This window comes from Marmota monax, unplaced genomic scaffold (assembly GCF_021218885.2).
Source record: "Marmota monax isolate L192 unplaced genomic scaffold, Marmota_monax_Labrador192_F-V1.1 WCK01_AAM20220418_F8-fsc00171, whole genome shotgun sequence".
Classification (NCBI taxonomy): domain Eukaryota; kingdom Metazoa; phylum Chordata; class Mammalia; order Rodentia; family Sciuridae; genus Marmota; species Marmota monax.
Genome location: NW_026694658.1, coordinates 3,714,728 through 3,738,342, shown reverse-complemented (window position 1 = coordinate 3,738,342; position 23,615 = coordinate 3,714,728). Strand labels below are relative to the sequence as shown.

Sequence of the window (23,615 nt, the reverse complement as noted above, 5' to 3'; positions counted from 1 at the left end):
TATTACAACTCTTACTTGGAAGTTTCAGGCAAACCAGCTGAGAGTTCCAAAAACACAGATAAGTAGTATCCACGGACAACTCCATTTCCATCCTAAAAAACAAGAAGGTTAACTTAGAATTATGCAGAGGAGAGTGAGGGGAAGGAAGTGGGTGTGGAGATGTGATGGAATGAGACAGACATTATTACCCTATATACTTGTATGATTATACTACTGGTGTGACTCTGGCACCATGTTCAGCCACGGGAAGGAGAAGTTGTGCTCCATTTGTGCACAATGTGTCAAAATGCATTCTACTGTCATGTACAACTAACAAGAAAAAATTTAAAAAATAAAATTTAAAAAAGAATAAAGTTCTTAAAAAAACAAGGCTATGCAAATAGAAACTGTTCAACAATTTTAAAAAAATTAAACCACAAGCTGAAGGCAAAAAACAAACACCAAAAAAACGAAAAATTTATGGCACAGTAAGATCAACAAAATGCAGATTGGTATCTTACATCTGAATTGTGAAATGTTTTTTACCTTAAAAGCAATAAAATAAATTATAAAACACCAACAGGTCTGAGTCCATAACAGTTTTAAACTTCCGTACATTAAAAGTGAAAATATCAAGGCATACAACTTAAGGATTAACAAGTCTGAAAAGTGTTAACAGGTTTAACATACACAGAACTCTTCACAAAAACCAGCCTAAAAAAATAAAAATTCATGGGCCAATTTAAGAAAACATATGGGTCAAATCCTGAATTCACCATCAGCAAATGTTTTTATAGTTTTCTGTTTTAATATTTTAAAGCATTTTTAAAAGAAGAATTTTAAATATTTCTTCTAAGCATAATTCTTTTACAAACCAGAAATAAAATTTAATCATGTCTCAGGATTTGTTATATCCACACTTAACTCATTTTTCCACAGATTTAGTAATGTATCCCACAAAGAAACAAAATCATCATTACTTTAATTTCCTTACTCCATTAAAACATTAAACAAATACACCATGGAAGAATAAATGATCTTTGGTTTCAAAATTAGAAATATAAAAAACTTACTGGGTAAACTTTTAATCTCCAACAGAGTCCTGAAACTTGAAGAGGTGGACTGTAAACAGGATCTGCTCTCTGGCGCAAAGTGCTTAAGAAAAAAAACAACCAAATCCCAAGATCAAAACTGTAAAAATGGCAATAAGTTTAAAAACCAACTACTTTCTTCGAGTTACTTATATGAAATCCTGAACAACTCATAGACAGCAACTGAATAAGTCAAGATTTCACTGTTAACTTTAGATATTATCTACATTCTGAAATAAGAGAAAATTTAATAGTGAAATATTCAGCAATATCTATAAAGTTCAGTAAAAACGAAACTGTGACATTTAAGGGAAAAGGAAAGTATCATTAAGTTTCCTAAAATTAATTCTGCTCCAATAAGCAGTCTTTCATCATCCCTCCACTCCACCTCTCCCAATAAGCAGTCTTTCATCATCCCTCCACTCCACTCCCCAAAAAGGCTGGAGGCATGGCTCATGGTAGATCATCATATGCTTAGCATGTGCAAAGCCCTGGGTTCAATCCCAGCACTGAACAAAAAACAAGAAAAGCAAATATTTATTTCCCACTTCTGTGTAGTATGATTATCCTTTTTTAATATGGAAAAACAAGAGAATAACCTCCTAAACCTTAATGTATATGGGGAAAACCTCTTAGAGACTATGCTTTAGCCACAAAATTATCCCATAAGAAAAAATACATTAGATGGGGGAAATCTTTTTTTTTTTTTTTGGAAGGGGTACTGGGTATATTTAACCCAGTGTGTTTTACCAAATCAGCTCTATTCTCAATCCTTTTTATTTTTCATTTTGAGGCAGGGTCTCACTAAGTTGCTCAGGGCCTTGCTACATTACACAGGCTAGCCTCAAACTTGCAATCCTCCTGCCTCAGCCTCCCAAGTCACTGGGAATACATGCATACACCACTGCACCCAGCAGTATAACCTTATTTTGATGTTATTGCCTACTCCAAGTTCTTTTCCCAAAAGATTTTTAGTTCCCAGTTTCATGTTGCCCTTGAAGACAAGTCCCTAAGGATCTTAGTGATTTTGAATCTTTGCTTCTAAACTAAAAACAGCAAAGGCTAATAAAATTAACATGCAACTTACGAAGCCTGTAAGTTTCTTATAATAGCCTCTTATAGGCAATTTCTCACTTTGAGCTGAAACAAATGGACCCCAACACTTTTGTTTCGTAGGATGGGTAGGTGGGGGATCACTGACTTCTATATTTCTGGCCCCGCACTTTAGCAAAAGCAAAGTAGACTCTCTTCTTTAAAATGTTTATCAGTCTTGGTAGAACATAGACAATCTGAGAATTTAAAATTCAAAACATTCCAAAATCTGAAACCTTTGAGCTCCAACATGAATCTACAGTGGAAAATGCCACACCTCACCTCATCTGATGTGTTGCAGACAAATCACAAGGCACTAACAATACCATATAAAATTACCTGCATGCTACAAATATAATGTGTGTATATAAAACAAATGAATTTCATGTTTAGACTTACGTTCTGCATCATTAAATATATGCAAATATTCCAAAATCTGAAATTTGAAACACTTCCAGTCCTAGCATTTCAGATATTGTACAATTGAGACCACCATCTATGTTTCTAATAGGAAACTTATTTCTTCTAAGATTATTAATCTGAGTGACACAGATCACCAATCTCTATCCTACTGAAGAATCACATTTTTTCACTTTTCCTTATGTATACATACAAAAAACCCCACAAAGTTGTCAAAAACCCTTACCTGAAATTCTCTAAAACAAAAGTGGCTGAATCATAAGATGGCACTAATTCACTAAAAAGAAGCAAAAAAAAAAAAAAAAAAATTATTTAGCTTAATATGCAACTTTAAAATTTCATTTAGTTTAAAAACAAAAAGTCCCTCAATAATACCTTTAAAACTTTATTAAACTAGTCCCTATGAGATATTTCCAAATCCTTGTTAAATATAATATTAAATGAATTCCTAAAACTACCAAGTTTTTAAATTTTACAAAGAGACTAAAAAAAGTATACTCAAGAAAATAGGTAAAAGAAAGAAATTGGTGCTTAGGCTACAAATTTGAATTATAAAACAAATATAAGCAGGCTTTAGAAATGAAAAGAAATAGCAAAGTTAAAAATATCACAATTTATCCAAAGAATTCCTTCAAAACAACTTTGTAGAAATATTAATAGACTTTAAATATACTTTGAGACTATTTACTAGTAAATAAACCTACATAATACATAATCACTTAGGAGATAAATGGGATGGACTAGCATAATAAGACTTTCTTGGCAATGCAAATTTACCTAAAACAACTTTAGTTCCATAGTATCTCCTCCAAAGAGAACTTAACTATAACTATAGCAGATGGGATATGAGATAATCCATTTTGCTGGTAACTACCCTTAGATCATGTGGATGGCTTGTGGTACTCTCATTAGAACACCTCTAAAGTCATTAAAGCACCATTTATTATAAAAATCTTATCATATACAGTGTTTTAATACACACTATAAATTTGATAAAAAGTTTAACAAAACAACAAACTGAAAGCCATTTCCAATATCTTCAGATACATTTTCTAAAGCCAATTCATCAAAAATTTGACCAAAACAAGAGAGGGACACATCAATAACATTGTCACACTATGATAGTGCCTAAAGAAATTAGTGATTTTCCCTATGAAAATACAGTATTGATAAAAAATAAATTATTCTTTATTCAGCTAAATAGGTCACATCTTTTTCACAGTAAGGAGATGGACTTTGACCTGCAATTGTTAACTATAAAACTACTATCCAAATTGACTATGTGAAGCACTCATATCCCTGGTCAATTGTTATCTGATTCATATTCTTCACCCCTAGATCTTTAATCCCCTTCATGTAAGTGATTTAGAAGTCAGATATTCGTGGAAGTCAGCCCTAAGGTCTCCCCATTATATGCTTTCTAGCAGAAATAATGCCCTTAGTGCCTAAGAAGTTTTAATGGAACCACAAATCTAATCAGAGGTCTAAAGGAATCTTCCCAATAAAGTCCTCAAATTTGTTCACAAAGTGGTATATTTTGGGCTATAATCTTATGTAATTTACAGTATTGGTCAGTTTGCCTATATTTAGATCATCCTCATAGTATCTAAAGATTTCAACCAATCCCCAGCTGCCTGATGAGCTATGTAGTGTTTCTCCAATCATGCCCTCAACATCCAGTGTAATATCGTTCCTTTGTTGTTATTACCTTAAATCCAGACTATCATTGTCACACACACAACCTCCATTATCCCACTGTGGTGAGGATCAAACCCAGAATCTGACACATAAAAGGCAAGGGCTCTACCACTGAGCCACATCCCCAGCCCTCATCAGCCACTAAGGGTTAAAAGAGTTTATCAGAATATAAACAGCAGAAGATGACCCAGTCAACTGAAAATGATCTAAGAAAAAGTTTACAGGATGAAGACTACAGTTGCCAAAACTCACTAACCAAGATATTACAGTGTAGTCTAGCTCTCACCAGATGAGGAAAAAATGATCACACTCAGAGCACAGAAAATAGATCTGTCAATCCAATATATTGCGATATACTTCTACACATGTACCTTTCAGGAAAAATGCAGACACAAACAGCACTATATCAAATCAGTGCAATGAGAAAGCATAAAACAGGATGCATACACTTCCTCTATTACCCGTCATCACATTTTATGACTGCTTCAGTCATCTCTCACTAAACCCTAACTCATCAATCACAAGGGCTCTTCTACTGCATTTTCTGCTAACACAAGCTTGGAACATGGCTAACATTTAAATAAATATTCACTGAATGAATATTTATAAATATTTGCTGTCAGATCATGAAGAGAAACATTTGCTCAAAAATTTATTTTGCACTCTTTACCTATATACTCAAAGCCATAAACACAGCTAAATGGTCTATTCCACCTTTAACTATTTATTAACAACTCCAAATTGTGATTATTCAGGTTATCTTTAATCTTATTATTACCATTCTCAGTCTACACATAATGCACTGCTATATCTTCTCATAATTTTATACCTTCTCCCACAAACATAGACTATTCTTTATGAATGGATTCATCTCATGATGATGTTAATCTTCATCTTCACAGAATATGGGGAAGTAGCCTCAAATCCATTCTATGCTTTTTATATGATTTCCATATGCTTTCTAGCAGAAATAATGCAATTAGTGCCTAAGAAGCTTTAATGGAACGATAAATCTAATCAGTAATTTGCAAGCCAATGAGTTGTGCATCTTTAGAAATATGACCTCCTCCTAACTTAGTGAATAAAGGATGGAAAGAGAAGACAAGTATCCACTTCATTCCCTTAAGGAAATAGATCAAGCTGCATAAAAATTGGTTCTCCCTCCCAACTTGACTATTCTCCCAGAAACTTATAATCTCTATGGACTCAGAGCTATACTATTCACTCTTCTCAGTTCTCCTTAGGGACACCTAAACAGTTCTATTTCTCATTATGCCTCAACAATAAATAACCTTTCAAATTCTAGCTAAGATTATTCCCTGTTGTCCCCCGAATATAACAGCTTTTATCATATCCATATTTTGTATGTATGCATACCCATTCTCATCTTTCCAACAAAATCCTACATATCTTTCAACACCTTTCCCAATTCTTTTCCAGATTATACTTTTCTTGACCATTCCAGTCTTTACCCTGACTTCTTTTCAGAACTGATATAAAATGGTATATAAATGAGTACAAATATTTGATTTTAAAAAACAATTCTTTACTTAATGTGGAATATCTGACTGATATTTTTAGTTCCTCTTTAACACCTACAATAGTGCTAGCACCTTTTCATCTCCATAGTAGCTTCAACACCAAACATTAACTAACAGAACTAAAGACAATCCAGTCTCAATCTCAAAGCTTAAAACATTACTGCTTCGCACTTCTAAACTTTGATTTGTAACTTAACATCAATAAATGCCAGTCTTTTTTATTTGGCCATCTCTTCTTTGCTGATCAAGTTATCAACAGATCACCTCTGTTTCCTGTATATTGCAATAGTAAACTAAGTCTCCAATAAAAATTAGAGTTAAGCTAAAAGCCAAAATTTCCAAAAAGGTGGTGGGCATTACTAGACAGGAAGCCACTTAATTATCACACTGGAAAGCACTATTGCTTGCCTGATAAGCTGTTGAAAGTGGTAACAGGAGAGAAATTTACCTGAATCAGCGGTTCTCCAACTATACTATGATATTAATATTGCTTAGGGTGCTCAAGAAGCATTTTCTAAGGGCTGGGGATGTTGCTTAGTGGTACAGCACTTGTTCAGCACGCATGCATTGAGGCCCTGGTTTGATCCCTAGCACCATAGAAAGAAAAAAAAAGAAAGACAGAAAGGAAGGGAGGGAGAGAGGGAGAAAGAAAGGGAGGAAGGGAGGAAAGAAAAGGGAATAGGAAGAGAGGGGAAACTAAGAGGAAAAGCAGCAGCAGAATTTTCCCAAACAATCTAAATGTTAAATGTTAAAAGCTATGTTTTCTTCCACTGGTCATAGACTGGAAAACAGTACCTTTGAAACTGAAATGTGACCACACAGTTAAATAGAGGAAGCACTGGGACATTGGTGAATATTCTTTCTTATATATATATAAAAATATATAATATAAATATATATAAATAAATATATATATAAATAAATATATATAAAATATATATATATATATTTTTTTTTTCTAGTTGTAGCTGGACACAATATCTTTACTTATTTTTATGTGGTGCTGAGGATCGAACCCAGTGCCTCACATGTGCGAGGCACACGTTCTACCACTGAGCTACAGCCCAAGCCCTGGTGAATATTCTTAAATCACCCAAACCTATTTAATGACAGCAAATACCCAACACTTTTAAAATTTTTCAGTGCTTTGATGTTATTTTATCAGGTATTTCGTTTGTCCGTTGGTGGTACTAGGGACTGAACCCAGGGTAATTACTGCTAAGCTATATCCCCAGCCCTTTTCATATTTTGAGACAGGATCTCACTAAAGTGCTGAAGCTGAACTCAGACTTGTGATCCTCTTGCCTCAGGCTCCTGAATATCTGGGGTTTCAGGAGAATGCCACCATGCCTGGTTTTATCAGGTTTGTTAATCAGAAACAAAGACTTCCCTTGCATATCAGTAAGTTTGCCTTTCTGTTTATAGGACTATGGGACCCTCACTCATGATCCTTAAAAATCCATCTAGGATAAGGAACAAGTGCATTTACCAGTAATTCCCAGCCAGGGGTGATTTTGCCTTCAGAGAATATCTGGCAATGTCTGGAAACATTTTGTTACAACTGCAAGGTGATAATGTTGGAGTGCTACTGGCAAGAGGGTGCTACATCCTACAACACACAGGAAACTCCCTCCATAACACAAAATATCCAACTCAAAATGTCAAAAACGCCAAAGTAGAAAAACCCTGGCTTACACCATATACTCCAGTGCAATGTATGCCTTATGGCCATTAGATAGCATTGTGTTGTAGAGAAAAGGAAAGTGAGTTCAAAAAAAATTTAAATTTTTTTTATAACAAGAGTTGTTTTCTAAATGAACCATAACTCTCCTCAACACGTAAGAAAAACATGATAGTTTTTTCATAAGCCGCCTTTAAAGTATAAGATAAAATGTGTCATACCAAAATAGTAATCTGAAACATTGGCCCTCATTTTATGAATAAGCTAAGATTTAAAAAGAACAAACTGTGTCAATCTGTACCTAAAGTTAATGAACTGAATTGTCACCCCAAATTCCTACATGGAATCCCTAAACCCCCATGTGACTTGGAATTAGGGCCTAAGGAAGTAATTAAGGCTAAATGAGGTAAAAGTGGGGCCCTAATCCAATAAGGCTGTTGTCCACATAAGGAGAATAAACACCAGAGACTGATCTCTCCTTGCGTGAACAGAGAAAAAGTCACGTGAAGACAGTGAACGCAAATGCCTACCACTTCAGAAGCTTCACCAGACACTGAATTTTCTGATACTTTTTCTTGACTCCAAAACTGTGAGGAAGTAAATTGTTTTGTTTAAGCCACCCTGAAAGTTTGTCAAGACTTTATAGCCAACTAATAAATACACAGAAAATTCGTTTCAAATGAACTGGGGTATGGTCTAGCACTGACACTTTTCAACAGAATCTCAAGCATTAGTGTTAAGAAAAATAGTGTATTTTCTACATATGATAAAAAAATATGCTTTAAAAAAAGTTTAAAGATGAACACTAGAAACATACGCAGGTTGCAATTGCTGCAATAGTTTCCTCCCACTATCTTTGAAGATCCAGGTCATATTGGACATTTTATCCACTTCTCAATTCTGTTTAACAAGATACAAATTAAGTCAAAAGGTAAATAAAAGATTCAAGAAAAAAGTTTTTAATTTACTCTCTTTTTTTTTTGTTTCTTTTAGTCTATTGTCTTTTATTTTTTGTATTGGGGACAGAACACAGGGGCACATTATATTGAGCTATATCCCCCGTCCCTTATATATTTTTTTAAAATTCTGACCAAGTGGTTTAGTGCCTCACTAAATTGCTGAGGCTGGCTTCAAATTTGTGACTCTCCTACCTCAGGCTCCCAAGCTGCTGGGATTACTGGTGGGTACCACCTATTGAGTTGAGACCAGATTTACATGCGTAACAGAGATCACATTATAAAAAGCATCTTATAAAGCTATATATACTTAAGAAGATTTATTCTTTAGAAACAAGTGTATATCTTTTGCACACAAACATCAAATGAAAATGAAATCTAAAAACTGTCATACCTGGTAAAGTCTGGTGGAACAGGAGTGGTAACAAAGGATGCCATGGGTTTTCGATGAACTTGCTGAAACATCATTAGGATCTCAGAGCTCTTAGATATTAACTCACTCTTACTACAAGACCGCAACTGTGTGAGGAAAAGAATTATCTAAACCAACAAAATCACTATTCAATGGCACCTCGAAAATTTTAGTAAAGAACTAGAAATTAATCCAGTTATATAGCCCCCCCAAAAAAGAGAGAAAAATAAAAATAAATCAATGTGGGTTTGAGAATTCTCAATCTTCAAAGGATCTAAGTTTTTATTCTAATATAAAGTGGTTGAATCAAGATTTGAATCCATTTTTCACCCCTCATATTTTAGGATAAGCATATATTGAACAACTACAAATATATTTCCACACTGGTATAGTGATGCTATTATTTGTATTAACAAACAAATCCTATGGGTGGAAAGCCTACAAAAAGCAAGCATTTTTTCAATGGCATTTTAGGTAATAGAAATTTTAAGATATAAAACAAAAACACACACACACACACACACACACACACACCCCTTACTTAATCTATATCAATTCCAGAAATACTACTACATTTCAAAGGTAGGAAGTTAGGAATCTGGGACTGGGGTTGTGGCTCAGTGATACAGCACTTGCCTAGCATGTGGGTTTGATTCTCAGCACTGCATATAAATAAAAATAAAGGTCCCTCAATAACTAAAAAGTATATATATATATAAAATATTTAAAAAGTGAGAAACCTAACTTTAGTAAAAATAAGCATAGTAGTTAAAAGACCACTAATTTTTGTATTCAACAAAGAGTTTGGAGTTCTAATTCTGCCAATGAGTACTTACATGACTAAGTCTATTTACACATAAAGTTGAAATAATATTTACCACTGCTTCTTTCATTCAGTTTGTTGTAAAGATCACAAAGTTTTATGTGAAAACAGTTTCATAACCTATTAAGGAATTAACTGTCTCTCTCCCAATCACCCAATTTATGTTACAGGCATAACAGCCTCCAGAACTATGAGAAAATAAATTTCAGTTGTTTAAGCCTCCCAGGCAGGCAGTATTATTTTATTATTATTTTAGCTGTATATTATAGTTTGGGTTGTTAGTTTTTTGTTGTTGTTGTTGTTTGCAGTGCTGGGATTTGAACCCATGGCCTCACAGCAAGTGTTATACTGCTGAGCTACATCCATACCCCAGAGTTGTATTTCTTTATAAATCCTGTATACCAATTCAGTTTCCGGAATGACAAATAACTTTTCCCAATCTGTAGCTCATCAACCTATTTTTTAAAGATTATTTTGTTCAAAATAAGTTTTAATTTTAACATAGCTAAGTCTTTCTCCTTATATTTTGTGCCTATTGTGGCTTAAGAGGTCTTTCCTTTCCCTATATCAGATATTCTCCTCTTAAAATAACAGGAAAAATCAAATTTCACTCTTCAAATTTAGGTCTTTAATCCATCTGGCACTGATTCTTATCAGAGTTAAGATGAAGATCTAATTTTATTTGCCCAATGTATAACTGTCAATATTTGTTGAACATCCTTCTGCATCTTTGTCATATATCTATCTTTTGGTTTGGGGGTTGTTTTGGTTTTGGTACTAAGGTTTGAATCAAGGAGTATTTTACCACTGAACTACATTCCCCAGTCCTTTTTGAGACAGTGTCATGCTAAGTTGAGGCTCTCCTAGAACTTGCAATGCTCCCATCTTAGCCTTCCAAATTACTGGGATCATAGGCATGCCATCATACCCAGTTAGTAAAACAGACTATTAAGCATGCTTATGTTATATGCCATTAAGAAAATCTTTAATTCTGACACATCTCATTTCACAAATAAAAAATGTACATCTGAGAATGAGACTCAGTATTTTTCTTCATTCAGCTGTTTTGTTACCTTATAATTGTCTCTACAAAGATCTTAAATATCTGTCAGATTTATGCACAGATCCTTTAGTAGTATTTCTTGATATTATGAATAAAATCTTTTTCAAGTAAGTTTTCTAACTAGTTATTCCTGATGTAGGAACACGACTGATTTTTATGTGCAACAAAGCTCACTAAAGAGGGTCTAAGAGTTAATATATTGTCTACATAGATAATCATACTTTTGGCATATGAAGAGCATTATCTTTTCCTTTCCATATATATATATATATATATATATATATATATATATATTTACTTTAACCACTGAGATACATCTATAGCTGTTTTTATATTTTGAAACAGGGTCTCAATAAGTTGATTAGGTCCTGCTAAGTTGCTGAGGCTGACTTCGAACTTGCAATCCTCCTGCCTGGGGCCTCCCAAGCTACTGAGATTACAGGCAGGTGCCAGCTCCTGTCTATATTTATATTGCACTTTTCTCAATTCAATAAATAGGACTTCTGGTAAGAAGTATTGCCAATAGGCAATCCTGGATTACTTTTAAAAAATTTTAACAGATGACATAAAATCACAAAAAAAATGAATGTAAAAGTGATATGTCAAGTTTCAATATGTCTATAAATTGTGTTATATTTAAATCAGTTTAAACACATATACCACCTCAAACACTTATCTTTTTGTTTAAGACTTTGAAAATCTCTTCTTTTAAACTTTTTGAAGTAAACAGTATAGGAATGCTATAGTCACCCTAGTATTCTTTTATCAAACTATAACTTAGTACCCACTGATCAAACTTTCCCCAACAGATAATTAAAAATCTGGGAAATACTTTCTATTAATCTGGATTTGATGTATTTTGGAAGAGACTTATCAACAATTTACTTAATACTTATTGGCTTAAATTATATTAAGTCACTTTCATTAATTACAAGTTTCTGGAAAATTATCCTCTTCTTGTGGATTCTACTTATATGAAGTAGCTCATAATGTGCAAAGCACATAGAACAGAGCCTGGTATAAAGTAAGTACTTTATATAACTACTTAAAAGATATTTTTATTCTTCAAATTTCTTTTACCTTTGCAATTTTATCCCAGTTTTCCCTCCCACTATACTGTAAGATGATTTATTTTTCTTGGTCAAACCTGATTAAAGTTTCACTTAACTCATTTCTTTCCCAAGATTCAATTATATTGTTCGTCTCAACTACTTTGTGGCATTTTGTGTTAATTTCGTCTATCTTCACCATTTCTTCCCATTTTATGCTTCTATATTCTTATTGCTTTCCTGGATTCTTTAGTTGAGAACAATTCGTTTATTTATAATTTATTAAAATAATTAGTTGGGTGCAGTGGCACAAACCTGTAATCCCGGGGAAGAGGGGTGGGGGTTGGTGCCTGAGGCAGGAGGATCACAAGTTCAAAGCCAGCCTCAACAAAAGCAAGGTGCTGCTAAGCAAACTCAGTGAGACCCTGTCTCTAAATAAAATACAAAACAGGCCTGGGGATGTGGCTCAGTGGTTGAGTGCCCCTGAGTTCAATCCCTGGTACCCAAAAATAAATAAATAAATGTTTTTCGGAATTAATTTTCTTCTACATATCCCTTACATACGGCTGGCATGTTAATAATTTTATATTTTCAACAGTGATTTATCTCATAACAATTGAGTTATATTTGAACATTTTAAAGAATATTTTAGATTTTTAAAGTATTATGCCTATTTTAATTATAATCTAGTTTTAGAAAATGTTTTTTATATTAACTTCTGAAAATTCCTCACATTTCTATGTACCTTACTACATGATCAGTTGGTGAATTTGTTCGATGTGGCTTGAAAAGTATATATATTCTCGGGGATAGAGAAGAGGCTCAATGGAAGAGTGCTTGTCTAGCACATGTGACACCTTGCCTTGGGTTCAATTTCTAGAATCAGCCAAAAAATATACATGTATGTGTATAAATATATATATATACACGCACGCACACACACAAATACATTTTTCATTTTAGGATTCAGTATTCCATAAGTATATTTTAGATCACACATCTTAATTTTCTTTTTTAAATATTAGTTGAGGGACTGGAGGTATAGCTGAGTGGTGCCTGGTGAGGCCTGGGTTCAATCCACAGCACCACCTCCCAGTGAGGTGGGAGGGTGAAGCAGGAGGATTACAAATTCAAAGCCAGCCTCCTCAGCTTATCAATTAATTTAATTAATAAAATTATTTATTTAATTGATCATTAAATTAATTAAATAAAATAAATATTAGTTGGGGCTATCAGTTTATATTTTTAAATCACTATGATAGTGATTTTACCAAAATTTTATATCAGGATCTGCGTTATATATTCTGTTTATAAGAATACAAAATAATAGCCCATGTTAGGCACTGGGTTCAGTCCTCAGCACCACATAAAAATAAACAAAATAAAGGCATGTTGTCGGGCTGGGGATGTGGCTCAAGCGGTAGCGCGCTCGCCTGGCATGCATGCGGCCCGGGTTCGATCCTCAGCACCACATACAAAGATATTGTGTCCGCCGAAAACTGAAAAATAAATATTAAAAAAATTCTCTCTCTCTCTCTCAAAAATAAATAAATAAATAAAGGCATGTTGTCCATCTACAACTACAAAAAAATAAATATATTTAAAAAGAAAAAAACAGGGAAAAAAGATCAAAAACATAAGATGGGCGCTGGGGCTGTAGCTCAGTGGTAGAGCACTTGCCTAGCATGTGTGAGGCACTGGGTTTGATTCTGAGCACAGCATATAAATAAAGGTCCATCGACAACTTAAATAAACATTTTTTTAATGTGTGTGTGTATAAATTTAAGATGGGACAAATAGAAAACTAATAGCAAGACTAAAACTTCATCATATCGATAAGCATACTAAATGTAAATGTCCTAAACATCCCAATCAAAAATTAAAGATTATCAGTGGGGAGAGGTGGCATATGCCTGCAATCCTAGCAGTTCAGGAGGCTGAGACAGAAGTATTGTTCAAAGCCAGCCTCAGCAAAAGTGAGAGGGATAAGCAACTCAGCGAGACCCTGTCTCTAAATAAAATACAAAATAGGGCTGGGAGTGTGGCTCAGTGGTCCAGTGCCCCTGACTTCAATCCCCAGTACCTTATAATGAGGCATAATAATTCCAGATAGTTATTAATCAAAACCTGATAAAGCTAACAAAATAGACAAATCAAAAGTTACAGTCTAAGATTTTAATATCTCCTCCCAATATTTAATAATACAAATACAAATTGAATATTCCTTAGCCAAAATGCTTGGGTCAAGAAGTATGTCAGAATTTAGATTTTTTTTTTCAGATACTGAAATACCTGCATAAACATAAGGACCCACCTTAGAAATAGGACCCAAGTCTAAATACAAAATTTACCTTTCATAAGCACCTTATTCTCATGGCCTAAAGTAATTTTATAAACTATTCTTAGTGCACACATTTTTGACTACAATTTGTTACATGAGATTGGGCGTGGAATTTTCCATTTTGTGGCATCATATTTGAATTGAAAAACTATCAGATTTTTGTAACACTTTAGAATTTGGATTTTCAGATTAGGGATGTTCAACCTGTACATAGAAAGTCTGAAAGAATATAGTAATAATGATCATTAGTCTACTTGACCTCATTACCACCAATAAAACATTCCACCCCAAAATGGCAAATACAGTTTTCAACTGTGCACAGAACATTTTCTAGGATGTACTGTATTTTGAGAATAAAACATGCTAAAATTCAAAGAGTAAGTTAAAAATAGATTTCAGTTATACACAATAAAATTAAATTAGAAATCAACTAAAGAATATTTTCTAAATCACCAAATATCTAGAAACTAAACAAACTTATAAAGAGCCCATGGATCAAAGAAGACTTCATAGGCCTAAAAGAAAATATTTGAATAGAAAGGTCTTAAATCAATAACCTCAGCTTCCATCTTAAAATATTAGGGAAAAAAGGAATTAATTAAACTAAAACTAAGCAGAAGAAATAATTAGATCAAAATCAAAATCCATGTAATAGGAAAAAAAAGAAATTAAAATCAAAACCTAGTTTCTGGAGAACATCAGTAAAACCCCATAAACTTCTAGCCAGAACAATCGGGGAAAAAATAAGAAAGACACAAATTAAGAAACAGGTGACATCTTTAAGAGTCTAAAACTGCTAAAAGGATAACAAGAAATTATTATAAACTTCATGCCAATAAATTCAAATGAAACAGAATAGATCCTTGAAAGTCACATAAACTACCAAAGCTCACTCAAGAGAAAATAGTAAATGTGAATTTACTGCCCTATAACTATTCAAGATATTGAATTTGAAGACAGGCATGGTGATGCATGATAATAACGCCAGCTAACTGGGAGGGTGGGACAAGATATCTTGAGTTTGAAGCCAGTCTTGGCAACTTAGCAAAACCCCATCTCAAAAACAAAACAAAAAGGGTCTGGGGTTGTAGCTCAGTGGAAAAGCGCTTGCCTCGCACATGTGAGGCACTGGGTTCAATCCTCAGCACCACATAAAAATAAATAAAATAAAGGTATTGTGTCCAATTACAACTAAACACTCAAAAGGCACTACTAAGCCTAAATATAAAACCTATGATGATAACAAATTTTCCAAGAGAAAACCTTTGGCCCTGAGCTAAAGATTTCCTAAATATGACAATATGACATCAAGAGCATATTAATTGATAAATTAGACTTCATTAAAATGTAAAATTTCAGGGCTAGGGTTGCAGCTCAGTGGTACAGTGCTTGCCTAGCACGTGTGAGGCACTGGGTTTGATCCTCAGCACCACATAAAAATAAATTAAAGAAAGGTATTTAAAAAGAAATGTAAAATTTCAGAGCAGGAGTTTTATCTCAATGGTAGTGCACTTGCCTACTACATGTGAGGCAATGGCTCAATCCTCAGCCCCACATAAAAACATATAAATAAAATAAAGATATTGTGTCCATTTACAACTAAAAAAAGAAAAAAAAGTACAATTTCAGCTCTTCACAAGACACTTAAGAAATGAAATATAGAGATGAAGAAAATCTTTGCAAAGCATTTATCTGATACGGGGCATATATCTAGTACTTTATGTGAATTATTCTGAAAACAAAATCAAAAAAACAAGACAATAAAATGATGGACAAAAGATCTGAACAGACATCTCAACAAAAAAGATACACAGATAGTAACTTAGTTAAAAAGGGAGCTTATGATCATTAGTCATGAGGCAAATAAACCACAAAATTAAACAAATTAAACCACAATTAGACACTCCCAGGACATCAGTTAAAAAATAAACTATATCATGTGTTGGCAGTATTGTGGAGAAACTGGTACTCTCATATAATATTGTTAGAAATATAAAATAGGGGCTGGGGATGTGGCTCAAGCAGTAGCGCGCTCGCCTGGCATGCGTGCAGCCCGGGTTCGATCCTCAGCACCACATACAAACAAAGATGTTGTGTCTACCGAAAACTAAAAAATAAATATTAAGAAAAAAAAGAAAAAGAAATATAAAATGGTACAATTCAGAAAACTGTTGGCAATTATTTTTAAAATTAATGATTTATCAACCATTTGATGGAGCCATAAGCATACCCAACAGGGAAAAAAAAAACAACAAAAAAAAACACTTTCATGTAAAGACTTGGACATGTATATTTATAGAAGCTTTGTCTGTTATAGCCAAAAACTGGATTTCAGGGTTTACAGTTACGTCAAATGACCATTAGGAATTAAATGGAAAAATAAACATACAATACTACTCAGCACTAAAATAATTATTGATGCACACAGCAAATAATTTTGCTGAGGGCTGTGGCTGTGGCTGTGGCTCAAAGACAGCGCACTTGCCTGGCATGTGTGAGGTACTGGGTTTGATTCTCAGGACCACATATAAATAAATAAAATAAAGGTCTATCAACAACTAAAAAAAAATTTAAAAATACTAATTTTGTTGAATGAAGTTACACATAAAATGAGTACATAAAGTGTAATTCCATTTATATAACTCAATAATAAGCAAATTTATCAACAACAACAACAAAAAATCGATACTTGATTAGAGAGAGAAACGTGATCAAGGACAGTATAAGCTTCTTTAACAAATGGTGCTGGGAAAACTGGAAATCCATACATAACCAAAGGAAACTAAACCCCTATCTCTCACCCCACATAGAACAACCTTAAGTAGATCAAGGACCTAGGCATTAGATCAGAGACCCTGAAACTAACAGAAGAAATGTAGGCCCAAATCTCCATCATGTCAGCTTAGGAACCAAATTCCTCAACAAGACTCTGAAAGCACACGAAGTAAAATCAAGAATCAATAAATGGGGCAGTACCAAAACTAAAAAACTTCTTCACAGCAAAGGGAACAATCAAGAATGTGAAGAGGGAGCCTAGAGAACGGAAGAAAATCTTTGCCACCTGCACCTCAGAGTACTAATCTCCAGGATATATTAAAAAAAAAAAAAAAAAAAAAAAACCCTCAAAAAACCCCCAAACAACCCATTCAACAAATGGGCACAGGAACTGAACAAGTCACTTCACAGAAGAAGGAATACAATACATGAAAAAAATGTTCAACATCTCTACCAATTAGAGAAATGAAAATTAAGACTACACTGAGATTTCATTTCACTCAGTCAGAATGGCAAGTATCAAGAATACAAGTAACAGTGTTGGTGAGGATGTGGGGGGAAAGGTACACTCCTACATTGCTAGTGAGACTGCAAATTAGTCCAACAATTCTGGAAAGCTGTACGGAGATTCCTCAGAAAAGTTGGAATGAAACCATCATTTGACCCAGTTATCCCACTCCTGGGCCTATACTGAAAGGACTTAAAATCAGCATACTATGTGGCTCAGTGGTAGAATGCATGCTTAGCATGTGTGAGGCACTAGGTTTGATCCTCAGTACCACATAAAAATAAATAAATAAAATAAAGGTATTGTGTTCATCTACAACTAATAAAAATACTTAAAAAAAAAAAAAGAAGAAAACAACATACTATAGCAACATGGCCACATCATTGTTCATAGCAGCTCTATTCTCAACAGCTAAGCTACGGAACCAACCCAGGTGCCCTTCAACAGATCAATGAATAAAGAAAATGTGGTACATATACACAACAGAATATTACTCAGCCAAGAAGAATGAAATTCTGGCATTTGCTGGTAAATGGATGGAACCAGAGACAATCATAGTGAAATAAGCCAATCCCAAAAACCAAAGGCCGAATATGCTGACTCACAATGGCAGGAGGGTGTGGGGGGGTAGGTTCACCAGACTGGATGGTGGGGAATGAAGGGAAGGGAGGTGGGATGGGAATGGGAAAGACAATAAAATGGATCAGACATAACTTTCCCTCTCTCAAAAAAAAAAAAAGAACTTGTAATACGAGATATGGAAAGTTAGACACAGTGGAGCATACCTATAATCCCAGAGACTCAGGAGGCTGAAGCAAGAGGATCCAAAGTTCAAAGCCAGCCATCAGCAAGGCCCTAAGCAACTTAGCAAAACCCCAACTCAAAACAAAAAACAGAAAAGGGCTAGGGCATGTGGCTCAGTGGATAAACACCCTTAGGTTCAATCACTGGTACCAAAAAAAGGAAATATGGATTAAAATGGATAAAGACCATTACATTTAATATTTCATCACCTGGTGCTCTACCTCCTGAAGAAGGGATTCTAACAGCTCCGTTTCTTGGGTTAGAGATGTCTTCTGACCTGTTTAAATATAGCAAAACATCAATATTGAACTCATCACTGGTTTGAGAAAGAAATTAACTTCCAAAAGCATACTCAATAAAAACAAATCCATTTCAAGTACAGAAAAATTATTTATTACGGCTACTCTAAAGATTTTCCTAGAATTTAAAGGATTGAAATTAACATTATAGAATTAGAACTAATCTGAAGTACTTTTAGAAGAAATTCAATTTAGGGGTATGAAATTCATCTAACATACAATAAAAGCCTGGGATTCCACCTCCAACATTAAAAAAAAGAAGTACAATTACAATATAATTGAAGTAAAAATGTTAATTTCTCTAGATTTTTTTTTATCCTTTTGGTACTGGGGATTGAACCCAGGGCCTCACACATGCTAGGCAAGCACTATACAGCTAAGCTACTATATCCCCAGCTCTTTTTATTGTTTATTGTCTCATAGAGCCTCACCAAGTTGCAAGGCTGTCCCCAAACTTGGGATCCAGACAACAATCTACTTACACTGCTGAAGCTGACCTCAGCTATTGGATTCTCCTGCCTCAGCCATTGGAATCACTGGTATTACAGGTGTGTACCACCAATCCAGCTTGTTTTATTTATTTTTGGTGCTTTCAGAACATTTTTTATTTATTTATTTTGGTTGTAGATGGACAATACCTTTATTTTATTTATTTATTTTTATGTGGTGCTGAGGATTGAACCCACTGCCTCACACATGCTGGGCAGGTGCTCTACTACTGAGCCACAAACACAGCTCCATAAAGTAGTGTTATTTGATGAAAGGAGATAATACAGACCTTTTATTTTTCATTTTCTGAAGCCAAAATCACAAGTTTTTTATTTGTGGGAATTGAACCTGGGGCATTCTACCACTGAGCAACATCTTTTTTTTTTAAATTTTTTTTAGTTGTAGAAGGACACAATACCTTTATTTTGTTTATTTATTTTTTTATGTGGTGCTGAGGATTGAATCCAGTGCCTGACACATATTAGGTGAGCGCTCTACCACTGAGCCACAACGCCAGCCCCCACTGAGCAACATCTTAAGGCTTTTTTATTTTGAGATGGCACCTCGCTTAATTGCCCAGGGTGGCACTGACCTTACACTCTTGCTATCAAGTGTCCAGGAATATAGTCATGTGCCACCATGTCCAATGATTACAAGTTCTTGATTGCAAAAATATGGAAGTTAGATTATATTATCAGAGATAATGTCTACCATCACCATATCCTATAGTCCTAAAGCATTAGCACTTTGGGCAATACTACCACATATAATCAACTTAAAATTTAGTGGTAGAGACAGGTACAGTGGCACATGCCTGTAATCCCAGATACTTAGGAGGCTGGGGCAGGAGGATCCCAAAATCAAGGACAGCCTGGGCAACTTAGTAATAATTGTTTCAAAATAGAAACTTTTGCTAATTCATAAGAAATGCTTCTAGTCCTTCAGACTTTGTGTTTATGAAAAAAAAATGGTCTGAATGTACTAACAAAAAATGTTTTAAGAAAAAGTGAAAAGGTCAACTTTAAAATATATCCCCAAACTATATTTACAACTGGGTATTTACTTGACTGAGTATATAGCTCCAAGTTAGAATAATCCCGAGTTGAATCCCCAGTACTCTGGGGGGAAAATAATTAGTGGTAGAAATTGAGATATAAATCAAAGTGTGACGTTCCTCATAATACTAACCAACTACTAGTAAGATTATTGTAGAGCTATTCTAAGCCTAAAAGTATCCTATTTAATTATAAAAACAACCTTGGATATTTCAAATTGCAATAACTTTTCATAATGAAAAATCACTTGAAAACCACAAAAACAGGGGGCAGGTTAAATTTTTGGAAAAGGAAATCATTCCACTAAGTAAACTACACAGTTGCTACCAGGTGAAATCGTACACGCCTGTAATTCCAGCAACCGAAGGGAGGTTGAGGTAGGAAGATTTCAAGTACAAGCTGAACCTCAGCAATGTAGTAAGATCTTGTCTTCAAAAAACAGATTTGTACTAAAGACTTGTTTGATTTTAAGTTAATTCAATTAAACAAAGGAAGCAATGAGGCAAACTCATTCAACAAAAGCAAGGGCAAATCATGTATACTTAGCTGCAATTTAAAATCACATTATCACTGAAGAAAGCTTCAGTTTTAAAAGTGCTAGTACATACTAACATCCCAGCACTTTATATGGCTTAATAAAATTAAGAAAGTCTCAAACATCATTTTAAAGTCTGAAAATATAAGATCATTATACATACAATTAACTTTGACTAAGGGCCTAACAAAAATTATGATTTTCATTTACACTTCTTTTATCTAAACTAGTACCATTAAAAAAAAAAAATACTAGATGTCTATAGGTTTCTTCTAATTGCTCCAATGTGCGGGTAAGCTGTACTATTCAATCTAAAGTTATGATTCTTTAAGATCTGCCGTTGGGTCTTGAAAATCACTAAGATCAGTATAGATTTATAAGACTAAATATTTTTGTAATGCAAAGACAATTTGTGAAACAATACATGAATATCCAAACTCAAGGATATCTGCATCTTAATAAAAGATAGCAAATAAAAAAATTCTTTGTTCATACCTTACTAAAGTATATGTATTTCATGTTACACTATGATGAAAAATGCAAAGCTGATTTTGCATCAGTAAAATGTTAGATGGACTAAAATTACAGGTTAAGCTCAAAGACACTAAATCAAACCATGCCAAACAAACTAGCATTTTTTTTCCCTAAACTTTATGTTTAAAATTTTATGTTCAGGCTAGGGATGTGGCTCAAGCCGTAGCGCACTTGCCTGGCATGCATGAGGCCCGGGTTCAATCCTCAGTACCACATACAAACAAAGATGCTGTGTCTGCCGAAAACTAAAAAATATTAAAAAAAAATTCTCTCTCTCTCTCTCTCTCTCTCTCTCTCTCTCTCTCTCTCTTTAAAAAAAAAAATTATGTTCAATCCTAAGTTCCATAATCAATTTAGGAGGAGGGAATATTTGAAAAACCAAAAAGTTGAGCAATAAATATAATTAAATATGAATTAGACGTAAAATGAGACTAGAATTAAAAACCAAGATTAAGGGGAGGGGTTGTGGCTCAGTGGTAGAGCACTTACCTAGTATGCATGAGGCACTGAGTTTCACCCCTGGCACCACATAAAAATAAAATACATAAAAATAAAGGTACTGCGTTCATCTACAACTAAAAATAAATAAATACTTAAAAAAAAAAGAAAAGATTAAATCTCTAATAAAAAGCTGAGAGGACTATGCTGATAGTTACAAATGTCAGTTCTTCATCTTCAATGAAGATAGGATAAAGGAAATTTTTATTGGATTTAGAAAAGAGGAGGAAAAAAACAAAAGCTAACAATGAGGTCCCTGGCTAGGCTATTAAAACTCTTACCCAAATATCTATGAAAACTTTTCTCTCCACTGCTTTCTAAATACAAGTTGGACATATGGGCAGAATCTAACATGGAACTATCTAAAATCTCAAGAGTCCTTCCTAGACTGTACCAACTCACCAACCTTATTTTTCAAAGATTGAACCTCCAGGAGGCTCAAAGTACCATGTACTCTAGCAGCATAGAAAAACACTCCCCAAAACAAAGAAAAAAACACCTAACAAAAACCCACACTCACCCATCAATGTTATAAGCTTATTTTTCAGCTGAGTGTCTAATCGTGCAATCATCATCTCCACTGCATTCCTAATTTCCCGAACACGCTCATCTTTTGCATTTCTTACAGCTTCTACATTTCTTTCCTAGAAAAAAAAAACAGGTAAAATAATTTTAATTGGGGAACTTTAAAAATAGAAGCAAAGAGACCTCAGTGTAATCACTGAAATTAGTCCGTTGACTAGGGCTAGGGTGTAGCTCAGTGGTAGAAAACTGAGTGTGAGGCACTGGGTTCCATCCTCAGTACCACATTTAAAATAAATAATAAAATAAAAAATAAAGGTTAAATTCTTTAAAAAAAAAATTGACTACCTCTTTAAAACTTACAAAACATATAATACCACTCTTATATTGCTAGTATAACATAGGTAACTCATTGCTTTAAAAAATTCTGTATCTTCAACTAAATCAATTAGAAAGATTCTTAAAAATAAATCATAATAAAACATATGATAATTTAACAGAAATATCAATAAAAAGACTTGTAATTACAAAAAAAAATGGTTTAGGTAACATATACACAAGTCATACGAGAAGCTCCTATCAAATCCCTCATAGGATAAACTTTTTCAAAAATAAAAAAGGTAAAAGTTCACAGCCTGAAATACCCTAAAACAAATGAAAACAATTTTTAAATACTCCAGTTCATAAAAGTTATTTTGGTTTTGTTTTCAGAACTACATACAAAAAGAAAAGGCTTATTTCCAAGATTGTAGAGTAACATATGTTTCAAATATTTCAAAATGGCATATCACAGAAAATAAAAATCAATCTTTCTTGTATTTGCTAATATTTTGTAAATATAAGGATCAAGAGTCTCAAACAAAATAGTCTCCTAATGTTAACAAGGGAATACCAAAAGGTGATGAAATGAAGGCCAAATAGAAACCATACAACTTGCTCATTTTTCAAAATTACAATGCAGCTTACATGCAATTCAATAATACTATTTTCTGTATAAAGAATATTACAAATGATGATTTGGATCTCAATTTCTGAGGGGTAAAACAAAGCAAATATCTGTTCTTAAGTTAGAAATGGTACACAAAGATATACAACTGTCATTCTGTCAATTTAAACAGAATATATCCAAAGTATATTTTCCACTTCACTATTGAAGATCATCAAATTATTTCCAAAAAATTTAAAAAAATTACTTTATAAATGATACATATATTACCCAAACTGTTTGACCCATACAGTATCTTAAGAGTAGTATTCAATATTACTCTTTCAACTATATGGATCCTAATTAAGGAAAACAGAAAAAAGAGTTTATTCATTGGTAGCAGAAATCCTTCCAAAAGCTAGAGATCCAAAGTGAATAACATAATAATTCTACTAAAAGACAATACTGATACTATTTGGAAGTCCATTATTAATCTGTAACATATAAGCTTCTTTAACTCACTGT

At 33.7% G+C, this 23,615-nt stretch overlaps 1 protein-coding gene across 10 annotated transcripts in view; it reads right to left on the bottom strand.

Annotated features, from left to right (window-relative positions):
• Window positions 1-23,615, bottom strand: part of Trim37 (tripartite motif containing 37) — a 139,271-nt gene that overhangs the window by 96,454 nt on the left and 19,202 nt on the right. For all 10 annotated transcript variants that reach the window (XR_009224774.1, XM_046423202.2, XM_058572330.1 and 7 more), the window contains exons 7-12: window positions 22,164-22,287; window positions 18,443-18,510; window positions 8,853-8,977; window positions 2,809-2,859; window positions 1,053-1,134; window positions 16-92 (exon numbers count right to left, since the gene is read on the bottom strand). Coding sequence is in view for 9 of the 10 variants with exons in the window: in XM_046423202.2 (XP_046279158.1) it covers window positions 16-92; window positions 1,053-1,134; window positions 2,809-2,859; window positions 8,853-8,977; window positions 18,443-18,510; window positions 22,164-22,287 (527 nt within the window). In the remaining variant the exon portion in view is untranslated. The remainder of the gene's footprint in view (window positions 1-15; window positions 93-1,052; window positions 1,135-2,808; window positions 2,860-8,852; window positions 8,978-18,442; window positions 18,511-22,163; window positions 22,288-23,615) is intronic.